At 43.6% G+C, this 20,419-nt stretch overlaps 1 protein-coding gene across 6 annotated transcripts in view; it reads right to left on the reverse strand.

The window, feature by feature from the left end:
- Positions 1–9,481, reverse strand: part of APP (amyloid beta precursor protein) — a 286,389-nt gene extending 276,908 nt beyond the window's left edge. For 2 of the 6 annotated variants that reach the window (XM_020892410.2, XM_020892408.2), the window contains exon 1: positions 9,235–9,481. In XM_020892410.2, coding sequence (XP_020748069.1) covers positions 9,235–9,291 — 57 coding nt within the window. In that variant the 5' untranslated portion in view covers positions 9,292–9,481. The remainder of the gene's footprint in view (positions 1–9,234) is intronic. The other 4 variants (XM_020892409.2, XM_020892406.2, XM_020892412.2 and 1 more) reach the window with 3 other exon arrangements.
- Between the last annotated feature and the right edge of the window lie 10,938 nt (positions 9,482–20,419).

A 20,419-nucleotide genomic window follows, 5' to 3' on the forward strand; every position in this document is an offset into this window, starting at 1 on the left:
AAGGCAATGTATTAGCTGTAAAATGGCAAAAAAAAAAAAAAAAAGCAAACTGCAAAAAGCCAAATTATAATGAAATTTTCATTTTGATGGCCGCTCAATTTCACTCCAATACACAATGTCTTCTCTCTAAATTTCACTATCTTGATCAAAGAAAATCATTTCTGAGCACCTTCAACTGAAAATGTCCCAATCAATCAGAGGATTGATGAAATATTTCAAGAACAAGGCATTTTTTTCCCCTGGGTCAACTGAATATCTGAAATAAAGAATTGCAAATGAAGTTACTAACAGCATTTCATATTCTTTTCACAATAAAATGTTTTAGAAAGACTGAAAGAGTAAATCTTATTTAAAAAGGCTTAATTTTTTTTGGTAGACTTGGTGTCATTCACAACTTTTTTAAACATGAGAGAAGCTAGATGTCAAGAATCAAATATAATTAGCACTACAGTATAAAATTCCCAGAGTCTTCATTTAGAAAATTTGTCAAGTATTTTGTAAATACCAGATGTAAGGCACTGCAGTGAGTTATGAAACAAATTACAGGAAACAGTTTGCCATCAGGTTTTGTGTTCTCTGCCCCACCATTTTATTTTTAATATCTAACCACCAAAGTACATTCTTGTTCCTGGTCATGGTTTTACACCAAAGTGAATAAATAGTTCTTTCCTCCAGATATCTAAGTTTACATTTGGGTCAGAGAACTTTCCTGATAATACCACATAAAATATCACATTCATGGTAGATTTCCACCTAGCATTCACTGATAATATCTTTGCCCAACTTAATTTTTTCCAAGTCTTCTAATACTTTTTATTCTTCCATTGCTATTTATTCTGTCTACCCCTCATTATACTGTAAACTCCCATGAGGAGAGGGACCTCAAAAATATCGGTTAAATGAAGGAGTGAATTTTCCTTTCCTGGCTGTGCTCATAAAAACCTAAGTTTCTATGTATGAAAATACACTAGTAATGTCTCTATAAAATCTGATTTTAATTTTAAGTTGCTCATTCATCTAATATGTATTGGAATAAATTATTCCTAGAACGGTCAGTTTATATATTTGCAAGTTTCTGTGGAAGTTTCTTAAAAACTCATCACTTACATCTTCAAACCAATACACTACAATGACAAAACTATTTGCCTAAAAAAAAGCAAGTAATTAAGAGCACCAGTATGAGAAATACTAGCACTCAAATATAGCTTTTCCTATGATAAGTTTTTATGTTAGTCACTGAAGAGTTAAGCAAAGATTTCAAAAAGTTTGCATCAGTTTCAAAGTCTCAACCTCCAAAGTAGATAAGGATGTTTTTTGAAAGATGAAAAAAATCAATAAATATGTTTACAACAACAGTTATCTATCTTTATCATGTGTGCCTATTAATTCCATTACAAAACAAAACAATAATTGTGCTTTTGAAAAGCCATCCATTAATAAGAACAAACACAAAAAGTCCTTTTTTGGACTAACCAAACCAGGACTACTATTTTCTTCATTGTTGACTAAAAATAAAAACTACGTTGTCCTGTTAATTTTATTGTAATCCAGTCATATGCAGACAGGAGAAGCAACAAATGAGTTAGTGGTCACTTGTGGGTAAGAGGTCAGGCCTAAAGTATACAAATGCATCTCAAGGGTAACCTCTTGTCTGTATTCCCATAAAATGTCACTCTGGGGTCAAATTATATCCATCTTTAAAGCTTTGAAATTTAACAAATCAGCAAGAGTAACAATGCATTCTTCACTTCATGCAAATGACTTTTCTTGATAAGAGTATAGATTTCTTATTCTTATAAGCATCCTTCCCAAGAATACTGGAGTAGGTTGCCATGCCTTTCTCCAGGGGATTTTCCCAACTCAGGAATCGAACCAGGGTCTCCTACATTGCAGGCGGATTCTTTACCAGCTGAGCTACCAGGGAAGCAAGGATGAAAAGTAATTTACCAGTCCTGATCACAAAGATACCTCAAACATCCTTTAGTGAAGATACAATGTAGATTACTATGGAAGCAAAATGAAAACATAGGAACATACTATTAGATTCTCCATGAAAGAGACTCAAGCAAAGAACAATTTCATATCAATAAATCACTAAAAAATTTTTTTTCTTGCCCAAATTTCTCAGCTAAATGCCATCTCAACTAGGGAAGAAAGAATAAATCGAGAAAGAAAGACTACCTGGAAGAAGATACAAACACCCGGGTTCATCACTAATAAGACCTTAAGAATTCTACGATCTGCTCATCTCTAAAACAGGGTTTGTTGTTCTTTTCTCTTTTCTGAAAAGTTCATCTTGCTTATTCTCTCCCCCTGCTCACAGACCCTGCATATGTGGTTGTGGTACTTTCATTTCTTACTGTACCTACTCTTGAGAAGCATGTTTATTTCAAACATACCTACAATAACTGCATCATCCTACTTGAACCCACTTTTTTGATCCAGCAGGGCAGTGATGAAAGAAATACATGCATTGCAGTGACCAAAAAAACCATATAAACTCATTTGGACTTCACTTATTGATTCTTCAGTACCTTGATCATACCCTAACCACGGTATCACCAATTTGGGGTATCCTTAAATATCTTCAGCCTAATTTTGAAACTGGGATTGCAAACCTTTTATTTTATAATGAGCAGACTGTGCTGATTTAAAAAGTATGCTTTTAATTAAGCAGTAGGTCACTACTAAGTTTTATAGTAGATCACTATAGAATTTATCATCAAATAGCTATTAATATGGGCTTCCCTGGTGGCTCAGAAGGTAAAAGAACCTGCCTGCAATGCAGGAGACCCAGGTCTGACTCCTGGGTCGGGAAAATCCCTGGAGAAGGGAATGTCTATCCACTCCACTCTTCCTGCCAGGAGAATTCCATGGACCAAGGAGCCTGGTGCACTACAGTCCATGAGGTCACAGAATCGGACAAGAACGAGTGACAGAGAGAGAGAGAGCGATTAACATAATTCATTTTATTTTGAAAGTTGGTTTCTTCCAGAAGTGCTGCCTTCTCAGGCAGTCTTGCTTTTAGCTTTACTTATCCTCAGGTGAAAATTATTTAAAGCTTCCAGTCTAGGCTAGGACCAAAATTCTTTTGCTAGCATCTGATATCTTCCATTTCTGCCTAGATTGGCCAAACTGGGTTATTCATTTTCTAGAGAAGGTTATGCTGAGAATTAAACCAAGTTATTCACAGCTCTCTGCACACAGCTGACAGTCAACTAATAGCTGAATTAATAATCAAGCCAGAATATAAACTTGCTCAATTTCAGACATGTGTAGCTAGCTGCCAGGGTGCACACATTTAAAGTAGGTCTTACTCATTTGTGTAACAACTGCTTATGTTTTTTTACATATTTCTGTACTGTTCAAGTTTTTCTATAAGCATGAATTGTCTTAGGGCTTTTCAAAAAAGCCAACTAAAATACAAAATAAATACGAATATTTAATAAATTTGTATATGTTTTAATTTTGTGATACAAATTTTATCTCCAATGTCTTTTTTAAAATTTAAATCAAATTAATTCATTCTTCTCATGAACAAATTGCCAAGTTCCTATACAGTCTTAACTGGTTGGTAAGCGCATTGGTCAGTAGGTGAAACATCATATAAATTTTTTTTTAACTTTCAACAACGTATAGGATTAAATCTGTCTATTTTACATCATCATCATCAACATCATAAACAGTAATTGTAACTACCATGTGCTTATAAGATGCCATCATGTTATATATTAACGCTTTCACTGTTTCAAGCATTTTACATACATATTAACTCAACCTTCAACAACCGTAAATATTATCCCCATTTTGCAGAGGAACAAACTGAAGTATGAGTTAGCTCACAGTCAATAGCTTGACCAATGTGGACTGCTGCCTTCCCAGGAAACATGAAAAATTTCACAACTACGTTTATGATCTGACATCCTACTGGTTATCAAAATCAAGGCTATAAATGTAGGAACGATTACACTACTTTCCATAGAGCTGGCTTTTAAAAGCCTCTCATTTTGCTCATTTCAACCACTATCTTCTTCCATAAAATACTATAATCCTAGAAATGCTCAAGCTAAATCTGTATTTCATGCTTCTTCCAAATGTAGCCACACAAAATAAGTCTAAGTAAAATAGCCTCTTAGTTCCCATCTCAGCTAAGAATACATACATGAAACTGAATCCTCTGTACCCCATTCTAACTATTCAGCATCCCCTTTTCATACATCTATTAGTTCATGAACACATCCAGGCTGTTTTTTTCCCTAATGAATTACTTCATTCCTAGAGCAGTCCATTCGAATCCAGTTTATGATGCATGTCTACTTCTAAAAAGGTACCAGTAAGCGTATCTATTCACCTTTAACCTGAAGAGGAAAATTCATGAGATCTTTTTTCAAAGGAAAACATCAGAGTCTTCACTGAAATGGTTGTTTCTTAAGGCATCCACATTAAACTGAAGAAGCAGTTACATAACATTTTCCCCTTCATCCTGGTGTTCATTGCCAAATTCAGTTTAAGGGTTCAGGTACTATCTGCTTTCCTTTTACTAACAAGTACAAGGAAAATGAAGACATATACATTTTCTGGCTTAAGCTCGCTACTCATTCAGGAGGGCGGGGGTCTGTCCATTCCATCACTTTGGCCTCCTCTGCCTGCCACTCTGTCTTCCTCCAGCCCCAGAGGAGGGTGTCTCTGTATACAAACCATTAAGACCCAGGGTGACAGCATCCCCAAGGATTTGCAGAAGATGGTGTATCAATTCCCACTCAGCACATATGTTAGAATGTATGGAGGAATACTTCCACAAGCATGTGAGGTCCTACTATGAAAAGAAAACCATTTCATAGTCAAGTGGAACATGAAGAGGTAGAAAAGCACCAAGAAAACAATCAAAAGAGAAACATTTTCTTTTCCCCATGTTCCTTGCTGCTGCCCCATGAATCAGTTTTCTCATCGGGTACCCACTTCTTCAGTCAAGGTTCTAATGAAGATGCTGCATCAGAGCTCTTGGCCTCTCAATCCTTATTTGCAATTCCCTATTCCTCTCCCGGGCCCCCCTGGTGGCTCAGGGGTAAAGAACCTGCCTGCCAAGGCAGGAGACCTGGGTTCGATCTCTGGGTCAGGAAGATCCCAGGGAGAAGGAGATGGCAACCCACTGCAGTACTCTTGCCTGGGAAATCCCCCGGACCGAGAAGCCCGGTGTGGTACAGTCCACGGGGTGGCGAAGAGTCGGACACAATTTAGCTTCTAGGCAGACACTCCTCTCCAGAGTGTAACCTACACCTTTGCCATCCGTCTCACCATCTGTCACAGTTCATGAGCACACATGTAGGATGATTTGTTTATCCTCTGTCTTCCCCACTAGACTGGAAGCTTCCTGAAGCAAGGGACGGTTTTTGTTCACCACGCTATCTTCAGAGCTACAGACCAGAGCTTGGCCCCAAGAGACTCAACTTAAAATGGCCCTAATGAATAAATGGGGACACAAGGAAAATCAGATCCCACACTGGCTCTGCCCACATCCTCAGGGGTATGTGTTCGCGAAAGAGGTATGTAAACAGATACTATAAATGCAAAGACTTAACCTCCCTTCCCCAAACCTAAGATACAAATCTGGCTGGAAAGGAATCATCAGGAAATTCTCGAGGATTATCTCATCCCATGGTTCCTTTATTCCTTATATACAGATGTTTATACTGTTAATACTTTTACTCAGTATACCACTTAATCAGTACTTTCCTCCTGGTACTTAACATTTTGTTTTCTTTTATAATCATGTGCCTGTCTTATTTACTGTACAAACTTCCTGGGAACAGGAGAATATGGTATGCAAGTCAAAGTAAACCTTACATCCTAGAGCTTTATTTATAAAGTACATGTATAAAGTTTACCTTTGCATTGGTAACTGATACAACTAGGCAGAGATTAGAGAAGTATATTAATAGAAGATGCTTTCTAAGTCTCTTAAAGTAATACATATCCCCACCTAGATCGAATGTGTAGAAAGAGACTGTAGATTTCTACTGAATTTTACCATGCTCTTCAACAGCCACAGGAAAGGTACAATATTTCAAGAATGACTGACAGCTTCATCTTCATACAAATATCTGCATAGAAGTCTCTAGTACACCATAAACAGTAACATAAAACAGAGACCCTCTAGCAAAAGGGAGAAAGCCTTTTTCATGAGTATTACCTCTACATTTTCCTCTTTTTTCTTTTCCATATTGTTTACTGCAAGGTACTGAACGTAATTCCCTGTGCTACACAGTAGGAGCTGTTACTATCCATCCTACATATAATAGGTTTCATCTGCCAGTCCCAGTCTCCCAGTCCAGCCCCCTCCCTCCCCTTAGCCCTTTGCAATCACAAGTCTGTTCTCTACATGAGTCTGTTGTGTTTTCCTTCAAATCAATAGTCAATGGACCACAACCTTTCTTTTCAATCATTTCTAATTTAACCTTGTGACCTATTTAGTTGTGTGTTTTTCTTTATTTCACCGGTGAGAACCAGGGATCATTATTCTGTCTGGAGTACTTCTCTGCAGTACTAAGGGCCTCCCAGGTGCCCATCAGGCACCTCTGCTCAACAGGATGGCAGGACAGCCGCTGGGGTGCCCTATGGTTATCATGGCTTCCCACTGTCAGCCAGAAGCGCTGACTCCTTACAGCTCACCATCACATCTGAGCTTCATGATTGTGAGCCCAGGCATCCACCGTTAGGGCTGTTCTGACCAGTGTGAGTAGGTATCCATAATCTTTGAATTAGCACCACGATCGAAGCAGATACTTGTGAATTAGGTTAAACTCCACAATACTGGAAAATAAATTTAAGAGGAAGCAAGTTTAAATAAATGTCAGCGCCTTTTTAACTCATACTCTGTCACTGTACCAGGGAAAATCATCAGCTCGGGTAATGATGCTTTTCCCAGAGGCCAAGCCCCCCATGATCATTGCCCTTATTCATCAAGTCAGCAGCAGCAGACCTATTTTCTAAGCCCTACAAAAGACAGTTAAGTCATAATCAACATCTTTTCAGTGGACAGTGACTTAGCTGCATAAATCCCCTCAAACCTCATCAGAGTTAACTGCCTACCTTTTCATTAAGGCTTTGCAAAATGAATTTAACATGCATCTCACCTCCACCGTTTGAAGGAGGTGACAGTAACCAGTGAAAATGTCCAAAAAGATGGGAGCAAAAACTGCAGTCAAACAGGCTGAAAAAGGAATCTGTATCATATTTGCCTCCTTTCACACAGAAAAAAATACTGCTCAGAAAACTTAAACATCTATTTTTTGACAAAAGCTTCAACTATAAAGGCTTTTAATTACTTAATTTGTGTCTTTCAACGTGTAATAAGACAATGAGAAAACTGAAATAACTGTAGGAGTAGATTTTAAGTACTGGGAAAAGCCTAGCTCCCTTAATTAAGCGCATTTTTTAAAACAGAAAAACCAAATTCTTCAACTCTCAAAACTATCTGCCTTAATGAGCCCCGAGGTGATTCTTGAGCCACTCGTAGGTAAAAGAGGAAAAAGTTCAGTGACCTTGTAAATTAGGGACTAAAACGCTGTCATGGTGTGACAGTCAATACAGTCTCAGTGAAGTTACAGGAAAACATTTGTCCAGAAATTGTTTTTTTGGGAAAATTACCATGAGGAAGGGGAAAAGGCCGGGGTTAAAACTGGGAAGGGAGGTGACGAATGGTAAAATACCGAATGGAAACCCGAACGAAGCAAAATTACGACCTTTTCTGCCCCAGCTGTCAAGCAAACAACTTCCAAGCATCTTCATATAAAAAGGAAAACGGTGATCTGGCACAGGCGCCAGCTGAATGTCGGAGAGTTGGATGAATGGGGCAGACTGGCTATATACACCTAGTGGTGGGTGGATTTCCCAAGCTGCAGCCTCCACAGCTTTCCTTTGCTGCACTGCAGAGGCGCCATCTTCTCCGTCTTAATCTTCGCTCAATTTCCAGCCTTTTATCTGCACCCTAAAAAAAAAAATGACCCCGAGGACCCTCCCCAGCAGCCCGCGCCCCCCGGGGGGAGGTAAATCACAGTGCCCAGCGCTGCCAGGGAAGTGGCCGCGCCTCGATCCGACAAACGCCTCGTTTGATGCACAGGAGGGGAGAACTCGCGCAGCCCCGCCACCCGCCCCTGCCCTTTCCAGACGCACGCCGCACTCTCCGCGTATTTTTCCCCCAAGGACTTTGCAACCGAGAAAAGAACGAGCCAGCCTCGGAGATGATGGGGGGAGGAGGGGAAGAGGAGGGCTTCCGAGGCGCCGCCAGCGCGTCCCCAGCAGCGCCCCAGCCCCCTCCGGGACGGCCGCGCAGCGCGGGGAAGGGAGTCAGGCGGGACGCTCGGTGGCGCCCAGACCACCGCGCCCCGGGGCTGGCGAGGGCGGGGTGTCGCGGCTTTGTTCCCGGGGACCTTCTCCCTCTCCGGGTGAATCTGAGGGTGCGCGCGAAAGCCCTGGATGTCTAGGCTTGGGGAAGGTGCGAGGTGGCTGTGGGTCTCCGACCCCTCCCTTCTCTCGCAACTTAACACAAAAGGGAGACGCCGAGAGACACAAAGTTTGCCCGTGGAGGGCGATGCGCGACCCTCCTTGGGGTCGCCCTCGGGGGCCTCCGCGAAGAGGGAGGAGGAAGAGGTCTGGAGAGGAAGGGGTGGTGGGGATGCGAAAGGAAGGTGAAAGCGGGCGGAAAAGGCCAAGGGACGCGAGGGGGTGGGGTGGGGGTGCCCAGCTTCCCCGAGCCGTCTCGACTCCTCCCCAGGGCCCGACAGAAAGGAAAGGGCAGCGATTAAGAGCTGGGGACAGAATACAGGGACTCTTGCGTTTTCGGTTTTTCCCACGTGTTCTCTCGCCCCCCACCGCCCCAACCCCCATCTGAATGTCTCTCGCCTCCCCCGGCCCCGAGCAAAGGACTGAATCAGGGTCTGAGCCTAAGAGAGCCTCCTCCTCGACTCGCGCCCACCCACACTGGCGCGGACCCCGGGGCCCGACGCCTCGCCGGATCCCTCTGCGCCGGCCGGAGCGCGTCCCCGGGGCAGGGCTGGGGCGGAGGCGGAGATGCGCAGGGCGCCCGCAAGCGGGGGCGTAGGGCGCAGAGCCGAGAGAGGGGGTCCCTCGATCGCTCCCCCCAATCGCCCCGCTTCTCTGGATGAAAGAGGGAGCCGGTCCCCTCCATCCTCCACCCCCCTCCACCGTCACCCCATTCCGAGGCGCGGCACTCACCTCCAGCGCCCGAGCCGTCCAGGCGGCCAGCAGGACCAGTGCCAAAGCGGGCAGCATCGCGACCCTGCGCGGGGCACAGAGCGAGCTGCCGTGCGAGGAGGAGCCGCCGCGCCCTTGCTCTGCCGGTGTCGCCGCCGCCGCCGTCTCCGGTGGCCCCGCGCTCTGCTGCTCCGGGCGCTCGCTCTCCTACCGCTGCCGAGGAAACTGACGGAGCGGCGGCGCGGCGGCGGGGCTCGGAGCCCGGCGAGTCAGCTGATCCGGCCCACCCCGCTCGGCACCCGAGAGAGACCCCTAGCGGAGCCGCCGGGGAGCTGCGCCCGCTCGGCCGGGAGGGGCCCGCGCCCCCCGAGGCGCCCACAGGTGCGGCTTCCCCGCGCGCGCCTTCCCGGGCCGCGACCACCCGGGCCCCCGAGCAGTAGGAGGGAGAAAGCTGGGGCCGGGCAGGGGGAGTCCTAGGACGTCTGGGTTCCAGAAAAGTCGAGGGCGCTCCCCGCGAGCTTGACTCATCGGACCTGCAGGCCTCTTGGGGGTGTCGTAGAAAGGACTGCTGTTGGGTGCGTTTTAATCCACATTTCGAATTTTTTTTTTTTTTTGGTCTGTCTCGGTTTGGAGAGGTCGAGGAGGCGTTTCTGCAAGAGAAGGCGACAAGCTTAAAGGAAATAGGATTTCTTTGCTTGTTAGGAGAGCAAAAGCCTACCCCCCCACCACCACCCCACCGCGCCCCGCCCCAGTCAAATGCAGCCACGAGGAACCTGGAATTTCTATCTTTAGACCGAACCGAAGGAGAAAGGCGCCGGACCTGGAGAAGAAGCGGCGACCTATTTAGTTCTCCTTGAGAGAAGATTTTGTTTAAAAAAAAAAAAAAATTGTTTTGGTTTGAGAAAGGGAAGACCATATGGGTGGTGGTGGTGGTGTTTTTTAATCAGGCAGGGATGTAATATCATCTGAGATGCGGTGAAGTGAAAGTTAAGAGGGGAAGGGTCTGGAAAGATGACTCCCGTTCGACCCCAATAGCTCAAGCTCTGTCCTTGTTCTTGCTTGTGTCTGTCCTAAATCACAGAAATGAACCTTCTGGGAAGCCACTTTCTCCTCGATTAAACACCAGCCATCCAGTGTCGGGTCAGTGTCTAGTGAACCTAGATGGTCTAGAACTGCCCAAATGTATCCCCTGCTCTTGACCTAAAGGGGCCGCAGTCACCAAGGCAGGGTCCCCAGCCGGCCTGGGGGAAGGGAAAGAAGCCACGGAGTCAGAGGTGGGGTCTTAGCTCCGCCAGAGGTTGCCTGCTTCCTCCGGAGGAGTCTGTGTTTCTCTGCCAGCTGCCTTACATGTAGTCGTCTGTCTTCAGCCCCCTAGGCATCCAAGCCTGACTCGTGGATTACTTTCTCCCGTGAATGACCTTTGAAGGCCCTCCACAAATAACGACAAATAATTCGTTGCCTCGAATTGTTTACCTTTGTTGTTATCGTTGAGTTGCGCAGTCACTTCCACTCTTGGCGACCCCAGGGTCTGTGACCCACCAGGCTCCTCCGGCAGTGGGATTTCCCAGGCAAGAATACTGGAGTGGGGTGCTATTTCCTTCTCCAGGGGATCTTCCCAACCCAGGGACCGAACCCGTGAATTGTTTACCACTGAGCCATCAGGGAAGTCCATTTGTTGACAAGCTTTATGTCATTTCCTTTCCATGGAAGCCCATGAGGCCCTTACTGTTATTCTGCCCATTTATAAATGAGGACTCTGAAGACCTTCTAAATCTGACAGCAAGTAAGTGACAAGTAGTTGGGACTGCAGGGGAAAAAAGCCCCAGTCTCAGCAAAAACATGTTCTTCCAGACATGTTGACCCACCACTACAGTTCTGTCTGTCCTAGGTTTATGTTACCTACTGAGGGCATCTGCATGCAAATAGGAGTACACTTAAAGATGAGGAGGGAGCCGGGCCAGCTACAGAATTCACAGGGTCCAGCACAAAACTAAACAGTGGGACCCTCTGTTCCCAAATTAAGAATTTTAAGATGGTAACAGCAGAACGTTAACCACACATGGTGCCCTGAGCATGGGGCCATGTATGACCCACCAGACTGCATGTCCCTGGGGCTAGTCCTGGCAGGGAGGAAGCGTTTTTTTTTTAAGAGTTAAGGGACTTTTATTGAGCACAAAACTAAAAAATAGAGAGGTGAGGTTATAATCTCTGAAAATACAAGTCCTTTGGTGTGGCATATTCCCTTCCCACTGTTGAGATGCACCTCACTCACCTATCCCTGGAAAAGATCTTCCCCGAGGAAAGATGATTAGCTGCTGACTGTGTCGGAATGATGGTCATTCTTCACTCTTTTTCCTGCTTCATCACCACTCAGAGATCCTGTTGGTTTTGCTTTTCAGCCAGTGTCCCTGTTCTGCGTTTAATGCCATTTCCTGCCCCGAGGTTGTCTGCAGGATCCTCTGAGGAGTAAATACCAGAACGTCTCCCCTTAGAACTGTGAACACTGGGAAAGGGACTACCCACCCACTGGCTTCGATCTCCACATTTCCAGGCCAGACCCAAAGGCCCAGCTTAGGAGACATTCACCAGCTCTCCAGACAATGCATCTGTCTTTGGACTGCTCTGGTTCCTCGAAAAGTCTTAACGCCACTTAAAGCCCACATCCTTTTCCTTTAACCTGCCACTCAGATGTCCCTCTTGCGCTTCTGCGACCAAGCCAAGCCAGTCTTTTCCACACCACAGACCTCCACATCGATAAAACCAGCAGTTTTCCTGTTACTCCAGGGTCCTGTCTTCACAAAGTAACACCTTCACCAGCTCCTTCACCAGCTGTGGCAGTGGCACGGTGGCCCCTGTTTCTGGTTCCTTCCACACCCCTCTGACTGTGGTTTATCTCGTCTTTTCACAGGGCTCCGGGGCTGCTGCGGTCACTGCAATGTGAAGGAGTCCGTTGCCCGCCTCAGCCTGCAGGTGAGTGTTGGATTGCATTGGGTGGACTCGAATTGGTCACATTTGCTACCAAACCTCCCATCTGTTTTAGGCATACTGCTGCTGAGTCGCATCGCTGTCACCTTATGTTTAGGGTGTTATCTGTGCCCTGCAAATATCACCGAAAACAATCTGTTTTTTTTTTAAATTGGTGTATTATATGTGTGTGTGTGTGTGTGTGTTAGTTGCTCAGTCATGTCCGCCTCTTTGTAGCTCTGTACACTATCGCTCGCCAGGATCCTCTGTCCATGGAATTCTCCAGGAAGAATACTGGAGTGGATTTTCCCGACCCAGGAATTGAACCCGGGTCTCTTGTATTGCAGGCAGAGTCTTTACCGTCTGAGCCCCCAAGGAAGCCCTTATTGGGGTATAGTTGACTTGTAATATAAGTTGCAGATGTGCAGTGTGATATTCACAGTTTGTAAAGGTTATACTCCATTTATAGGCATTGTAAAATGTTGGCCATATTCCTGTGTTGTACAGTATATCCCTGTAGCTCACTTATTTTATATGTAGTAGTTTGTACCTCTTAACCCCCTACCCGGGTCTTGCCCTTCCTCTCTTCCCGAGTTGCTAACGGCTAGTTTGTTCTCTTTAGCCACGAATCTGTTTCTTTTTTGTTACATTCACTAGTTTGTTTTGTTTTTTCCATTCCACATATGAGTGATATCATGCAGTATTTGTCTTTCTCTGTCTGATTTATTTCACTTAGCATAATACCCTCCAAGTTCATTCATGTTATTGCAAATAGCCAAGTTTCCTTCTTTTCTGTGGCTTGAGTGTGTGTGTGTGTGTGTGTGTGAGTGTGTGGGTGTGTGTGTGTGTACCCTATCATCCATTCACATGTTGCTGGACACTTAGGTGGCTTCCATTATCTTGTCTGTTGTAAATAATGCTTGTAATGCTTCTGTGAACATCGGGGTGTGTGTGTCTTTTTGAATTAGTATTTTCACTTTTGGGGTATATACTCAAGGGTGGAATTGCTGGGTCGTATGGTACTTTTATTTTTAGTTTTTTGAGAAACCTTCATTCTGTTTTCCACAGTGGCTGCACCATTTACATTCCCGCCAACATGTACTGGCTGCCCTTTTCTCCATATCCTTACCAACACTTGGTATTTGTGTTCTTTTTGATTTGTGTTCTTCTTTCTTGCTTTAGCTGTTCTGAAAGGTATGAGGTAATATCTCATTGTGGTTTTAAATTGCATTTCTCTAATGACTAATGATGTCTAGCATCTTTTCTTGTGAGTTTTAGCCATCAGTATGTCTTCTTTGGAAAAATGTCTATTCAGGTCTTCTGCTCATGTTTTAATGAGATTTTTTTTAATATATATTGAGTAGTATGAACCGTTTATACATTTTAAATATTAAGCCCTTATCAGTCATATCATTTGCAAATACTTTCTCCCATTTTGTGGGCTGTCTTTTTGTTTTGTCAAGGATTTCCTTTGCTGTGCAAAAGCTTTTAAGTTTAATTAGGTCCCATTTGTTTATTTCTGCTTTTATTTCCTTTGCTTTAGGAGACAGATCCAAAAAGATACATGGCTACAAGTTATGTCAAAGTGTTTTGCCTGTATTTTCTTCTAGGAGTTTTATGATTTCCTTCAAAAGCAGTGGTAGCCTGAGCCAGAAGGTGGGTGCTGTATTAGTTGGCTAGGGTTACCGTAACAAAGTATCACAGTCTGGGCAGCTTAAACAGCAGCAGTTTATTTTCTCACTGTTCTGGAAGCTGGAAGTCCATGATCAGGGTGTTCAAAAGGTTTATTTTCTCTGGGGCCTCTCTCCGCCTGCAGATGGGCACCATCTCCCTCTGCCTTCCCATGGTCTTCTCTGCCTGTCTGTGCGCTAATTCTCTCTTCTAAAGACACAGGTTGTATTAGATTAGAGGCCACCCTGAAGACCTCATTTTAACTTAATTACTTCTTTAAAGACCCTGTCTCTGGAGCTTACCCAGTAGTCAAGACTCTGAACTACCGGTGCAGAGGACTAGGGGTCCATCACTTTGTTGGAGAACTAAGATTCCACTTGCCGCACAGCATGGCCAGAAGATTTTTTAAAAAAAGACCCTGCCTCCAGTTATAGTCAAATTCTGAGTTACTGGAGGTTAAGACTTCAACATAGGAATTTGGATCAGGGGGATGGGGACACAATTCATTCTAGAACAGGTGGTCATTTAGAACAGCTAGGACTTGCTGTATAATCCTGCCACTGTTCTTCGACATTTAGTACCAGTGATCAGTGGTTCATCTGCTCTTGTCAATTGCAAGATCATTCAGCTCAATAGAAAGAAATTGAGGAATTCTACTTTCCTTCCATAGTTCGTTGATGTTGCATCATGATCCCAGCAGCTAGCTTATCCAAGCAACCAGCTTAACCAAGATCATCTGGTTCTGCAAGTAAATTTAATGTTCTTTTACATTTCTTCTTTGATCATTTTTAGCAAAGCTTAAGCTTATATTGACATTTAAAATCTGTATTAGTTTGTTAGAGCTGTCATAACAAAACACCACAGACTGGGTGGCTTAAGCAACATAAATTTGTTTTATCAGTTCCAGGAGGTACAAGTCCAAAATCGGGGTGCTCTCAGCGCTGGATTCCTCTGAGGCCTCTGTCCTTGGCTTACTGATGGCCACTCTTGCTGTGTCCCCACTGGGTCTTTCCTCTGTGAATGCACACCCTTGGCTTCTGTTTCTACATGTCCTAATCTCCTCATCTTATAAGGACCCTGCTCAGATTGGATTAGGGTCCACTCTAATGACCTGATTTTAACTTAAGCACCCCTTTGAGACCCCCTATCCCTCATGTAGTCACATTCTAAGGTCCCGGGAACTAGGCTGCAGCATATGAATTTGGGAGGAATTCACTTCAGTCCATGTCAGAACCCCTAAAACTACCCTCACATTTAAGCTGCTGCTGCTGCTAAGTCACTTCAGTCGTGTCTGACTCTGTGTGACCCCATAGACGGCAGCCCACCAGGCTCCCCATCCCTGGGATTCTCCAGGCAAGAACACTGGAGTGGGTTGCCATTTCCTTCTCCGCACATTTAAGCTACTCTGCTAGTTATTCTTGAGGGTAGATTCTTGCCACCTTTTATTCATGTCCTTTTGAAACCAGCCTGCTTCCTATGTAACCAGAGTGGTTTCTTTGACTGCCTGTCAGTTGAATACTCAGATGTCTTGCTTACTCCAGATTTCTAATAGTGTTGTAAATTATGGTACCTTCTGTAGAGGTGCTGGCGGGCTGAGTGTTAGCTGTTATGACAGATACTGTGACGTATCTGAGAGTGTCACATGCTTCTCAACCCATCTTCCTTTCTAGAAATTCATGCTGATTCCTCTTTGTGGACCAGAAGTCGATCTTGAGTTGCGTGTTTCTCTCATCTCTTTTTGCCTTCTCTAAGACAGAAGACTGGAGAAGGAAATGGCAACCCACCCCAGTATTCTTGCCTGGAGAATCCCAGGGACAGAGGAGCCTGGTGGGCTGCCGTCTGTGGGGTTGCACAGAGTCGGACGTGACTGAAACGACTTAGCAGCAGCAGCAGCAAGACAGAAGCCATTATATATTTCTTCATCTCCACTTCAGCCTTCATTATCTACAAAAGTCTAAACTGTACATGGCATTCAAGTTTTCACAACAAAATTCTTTCTCTCAAGAATGGATGCAGTTTTTCACATCATTGGATTTTTTTTTCTTTCTTGTTAATGAGCAGCCATAAAGAAAATTTTAAATGAATAATTAACTCTTAACATGTCTGAATTTAACTGCACATAGCTAACAGTTCTTCGTGTAAATAGAGTTTGCGACGTTTTATTTGCCCTGTTTCTTAGGTTACTGCTTCATTCACGGATCTTAATTTCACTAGTGCATCTAAGAGTTCATATATCTTCAAGCAATACGATACTTTAAAAATTAGTCCTCTGTAGTTACTACACAAAGCTACTTCAGAGACAGCCTTCAGCTTCAGATAAGAGATAGTTTACAAATAAGCTTAGTGTATTTCAGGAATAATTCTATGCGACAATAATACTAATGTTAAATGTTTAACCAGAGAACACTGCTGGCAGCTGGTTTACATGACTTGTTTTGAAGACTGATGGTAATTCCAAGACTGCCACAAGGACTCAGTTAAAAGAATATTCCTATATTTTATGGAATAACAAGAGTGGAGAAAAAAATAGGCCATACATGCCAACCCCAGAGGTAAGAAGTGAGAAAAATCGATCCAGTAGCCAGAAGATTTAATGGAGACCATATGGGCATTACATGGGTTTGCTTCTTTAGAGGACTTAGGTAATAGGGCGGCAACGTGCATTGATCGTAAAGGACTCAGACTTTGAGAAAACCTGATGACTTACATCTCACTTTTGGATATAGCTGTGGAACCTACCAGAACCTCCGTTTCTGAAAATTGCTCAGGTGATGTGACAAATGGAAATCACCCAGCACTGTGCATAGTTTGCGACAGAAACCAGTTCTCTTTTCTTGTGAGAACAGGAGTTCGCAATAATTGTCACCTGGGTGACCAGGATAATAATATCCTTGGATTAACCTTGCATTAATCTTCCCAGGGGCTGCCAGTGACTTTTAACCCAGAGTGAGTTAGATGGGTCCCCGAGTAATGTGTTGCTAATAAAAGTTCCAGATTTGCGAGTGGTTTACTTTTTTTGACCCCAAAATGAGAGCACACTCAAGGTTACTATTTTATCAGGCTGCTCATTTGTATCCCAATAATGTAGAATTGGGCACTATGCCAAAATTAGGGGAAAACCTCCACCACTACCCAGGGCATGTGCCAAGAACATGAAAGGCAGGCATCCTCTGTGCAGAGGGCACAGTGCTTGAAAAGCCTGCTTGCCGAAAGTGCTGAGAGGATTGCATGGGGCTGACCACCTCCTGCAGGATGGAGGACCAATCACATCCCATTCATGTGATCAACTAGAGCCTCTCCCCTAAGCTGCTGCCAGAAGTCGCAGCTCTCATCAGGATTCCCGTGACCTGGGGCCACAGCCAACACTCAACAGTGAGACGAACATTGAGCCTGAGGGCTCTTGGGCTCCAAGGCAACCAGGCCTCTTTATCTCCACACATCATGCCTTTTCATGGTCATGGGGTTCTCAAGGCAAGAATACTGAAGGGGTTTGCCATTCCCGTCTCCAGTGGAAGAGAACGGCAAAGCTCCGGAAGTTGGTGATGGACAGGGAAGCCTGGCGTGCTGCAGTCCATGGTGTCACAGAGTCGGACACGACTGAGCAACTGAACTGAACTGACCTCATGCCTAGGGGTTGTCGCCCATGGTCTCTTTTTTTTTTTTTTTTCCATTTATTTTTATTAGTTGGAGGCTAATCACTTTACAGTATTGTAGTGGTTTTTGCCATACATTGACATGAATCAGCCATGGATTTACCATGGTTTCCTTTTTAAAGAGAGAGAAGTTCTTGAGTCTCCCTTGAGTGGATTCAGCTTTCAGAATCCTAGTGAAGGCTGTAGCTAGACATATGTTACCTATACCTAAAATGATTGGGAAGATTCCAGGCAGATAAACCTTGAGTATTCCTGAACACATTTTGTAAATAAACTATATCCTGAATAGCAGAACAAAGGCACAAACCAACAACCAAATAAAGCTTCACAGTTATTTGGTATACAACTTTTGCCCCTAAGTAACCACCCCAACTTTGCTATAATCTAATTTGGCTGTATCCCTCAATTAATATTTTTTGTCCCATGTGTAATTTATTCCAAAGTAAATGTAACACTAGGCTCAGGAAGGAGAGGATATATACACACACACACATATATACTAATTATGGCTGATTTGAGTTGTTGTACAGCAGAAACCAACCCAATATTGTAAAGCAATTATCTTCCAATTAAAACGTAAAAAAATAAATATAACTCTTAGGAATGAAAGTGTGTAGTATTGGTGTTCGTAGTTGCTTCGGTTGTGTCTGACTCTCAGTGACATGGACTGTAGCCAGACAGTATCCTCTGTCCATGGGATTCACCAGGCAATTGGATCAATCAAAAGTTTTTACACTTCCACTCTGGGCAGAGTGAAAAACTGATACATTCACTCCCCATAACTTATGTTTATGTGAGAAAAGTAGCTGCAGGAATAAAAGCCATAGTGAATGGTGATTATAGTTAACAATACTGTAGTGTATATTTGAAAGTTGCTGTCAGAGTAGATCTTAAAAAATTCTCATCACAAGAGAAAAAAGTTGTGTAACTGCGGTTGTGAAGGATATTGACTAAACTTACCATGATGACTGGGCTTCCCTGGTGGTTCAGTCGGTGAAGAATCTGCCTGTAATGAAGGAGACGCAGGTTCGATCCCTGGGTTGGGAAGATCCCCTGGATGAGGGCATGGTAACCCACTCCAGTATTCTTGCCTGGAGAATCCCCATGGACAGAGGATCCGGGCTTGCAAAGAGGTGGGCCTGACTGAAGGGACTGAGCACATATACATTGTGGTGAGCATTTCACAATATATTCATGTATCAAATCATTCTTGTATAGTTAAAACCAGTACCATGCAATGTGTCAATTATCTCAATTAAAACATGTGTAAAAAGGAAGAGTAAAAATGTGCATCAGTAAGTACAACGTGCGAATGTATATGTGAACTCATTAGAGGAAAATTAGAATCATAGACCTGTTTCATGGGAAAGGGTTAATCAGAGACATGAGGAAGAGGTGTTCAAGAAGGAAAATGTTTTAACAAAGGGTTGTGTGAATACATCAAGAGTGTTCTTGGTGGAGCTGATAAGTGGGAGTTAGTGGTGGGGGAGATGTGTTAATATTTCAGGAGCTGAGGAACCTTGGTCAGATGAACTGGGGTGGGGGATAGACTGTTCCTCCTACAGGTTTTCTAATCATGTGACATATTCTAACATTTCTAAAGCAAGGTCTGTCAGTAGAGAAGTTGTAGGGAAAGTTGCAGGATGAAAAAGTTGGGTTTGGGAATAATGGAAGGGAATTCCAGAGCTTCCAGGTATGACTGGAAAAAGTTTGTGAAGACATCATGGGAGGGCAGTTTATGACTGCTAAAGTGTCAAGATTGCTGTTGACCAAGCTGGGGGCTTTAGACACAGGATCTCACAGAATACTTACTTGTCTGTGATGTTGGGTGACCCTCCATGTCACAAATGGGGAGGTGAGAGAGGTTAAATCAACTAAAAAAGGATGTCAGAAAGAATATTTCTACCTGCTTTGTCTTACTGGCACATCATTGATTGTGTTTTTTTTAATGAGGGGAATAATAAATAAAATTTTTAGTTTTTATTTAGGAGTCAGAAGTACATACAAGAGGAAGTACCTTAAGTGTGACCAAGAAAAATAAGGAAAGGCAAGTGAGACATGAACATTGAAGATGTGACTGTGATTAATTGATAATTTACCCCCAGCCGGTGAGCTGTTGACAATTCAGGTGAGGTTTTTGGTTTTTTGTTTTTTTAAAGAAGATATGCTTTTGTGTTTACTTATAAGAACCAACTAGTCACTTGGAAATTTCCTATTTGTGAGATGAACCTTAGATACCCCTGTAAATACAGTGTGAGAAAGAAGTGAGTTGTACTTCTATCTTGAGATTATTTTCCAGTACGGGAATGCACTGAAATTATCCTTTTTGGAAAAATGAAGAGTAGGGACTTCTCTGGTGGTACAGTCGTTAAGAATCTGCCTGTCAATGCCGGGAACATGGATTCGATTCCCCAGTCGGGGAAGGTTCCACGTACCATGATGCAACCAAACCCGCGAGCCTCAACTATTAAAGCCCGTTGGCTCTGGAGGCCGTGCTCCGCAAAAACAGAAGCCCCCGCAGTGAGAAGCCCATGAGAGTAGGGCCTGCTCATCACACTAGAGGAAGCTTTCTCACAGCCTTGAAGACCCAGTGCAGCAAGCAATAAATAAACAAATAAAAATTTTGAAAAATGAAGAATTTTGAGTTTTTGAAGGAAAAAATAGCATCATCTAGCACAGTTTCCAAACTGTGTAGTGTGGAACCCTAGTATAGCAGTGTGTTATCATTTGTTTGTTCATACAGGGAAAGAGTCTGTAATCAAGTAAGTTTGAGAAATAAGCGGTTAAATAAAAAGAAACAAATACCTTTTTCTTTAGAATGCCTACAGCCCTTTGCAATGCTGCCATGCACTTGGAATTTTAAAGAGGGTAGCTTCTGAATGCCGTTTCTCCCCCTCCCCGGTTTTTGTTTTGTTTGC

The sequence above is a fragment of the Odocoileus virginianus genome, chromosome 25, assembly GCF_023699985.2.
Source record: "Odocoileus virginianus isolate 20LAN1187 ecotype Illinois chromosome 25, Ovbor_1.2, whole genome shotgun sequence".
Taxonomy (NCBI): domain Eukaryota; kingdom Metazoa; phylum Chordata; class Mammalia; order Artiodactyla; family Cervidae; genus Odocoileus; species Odocoileus virginianus.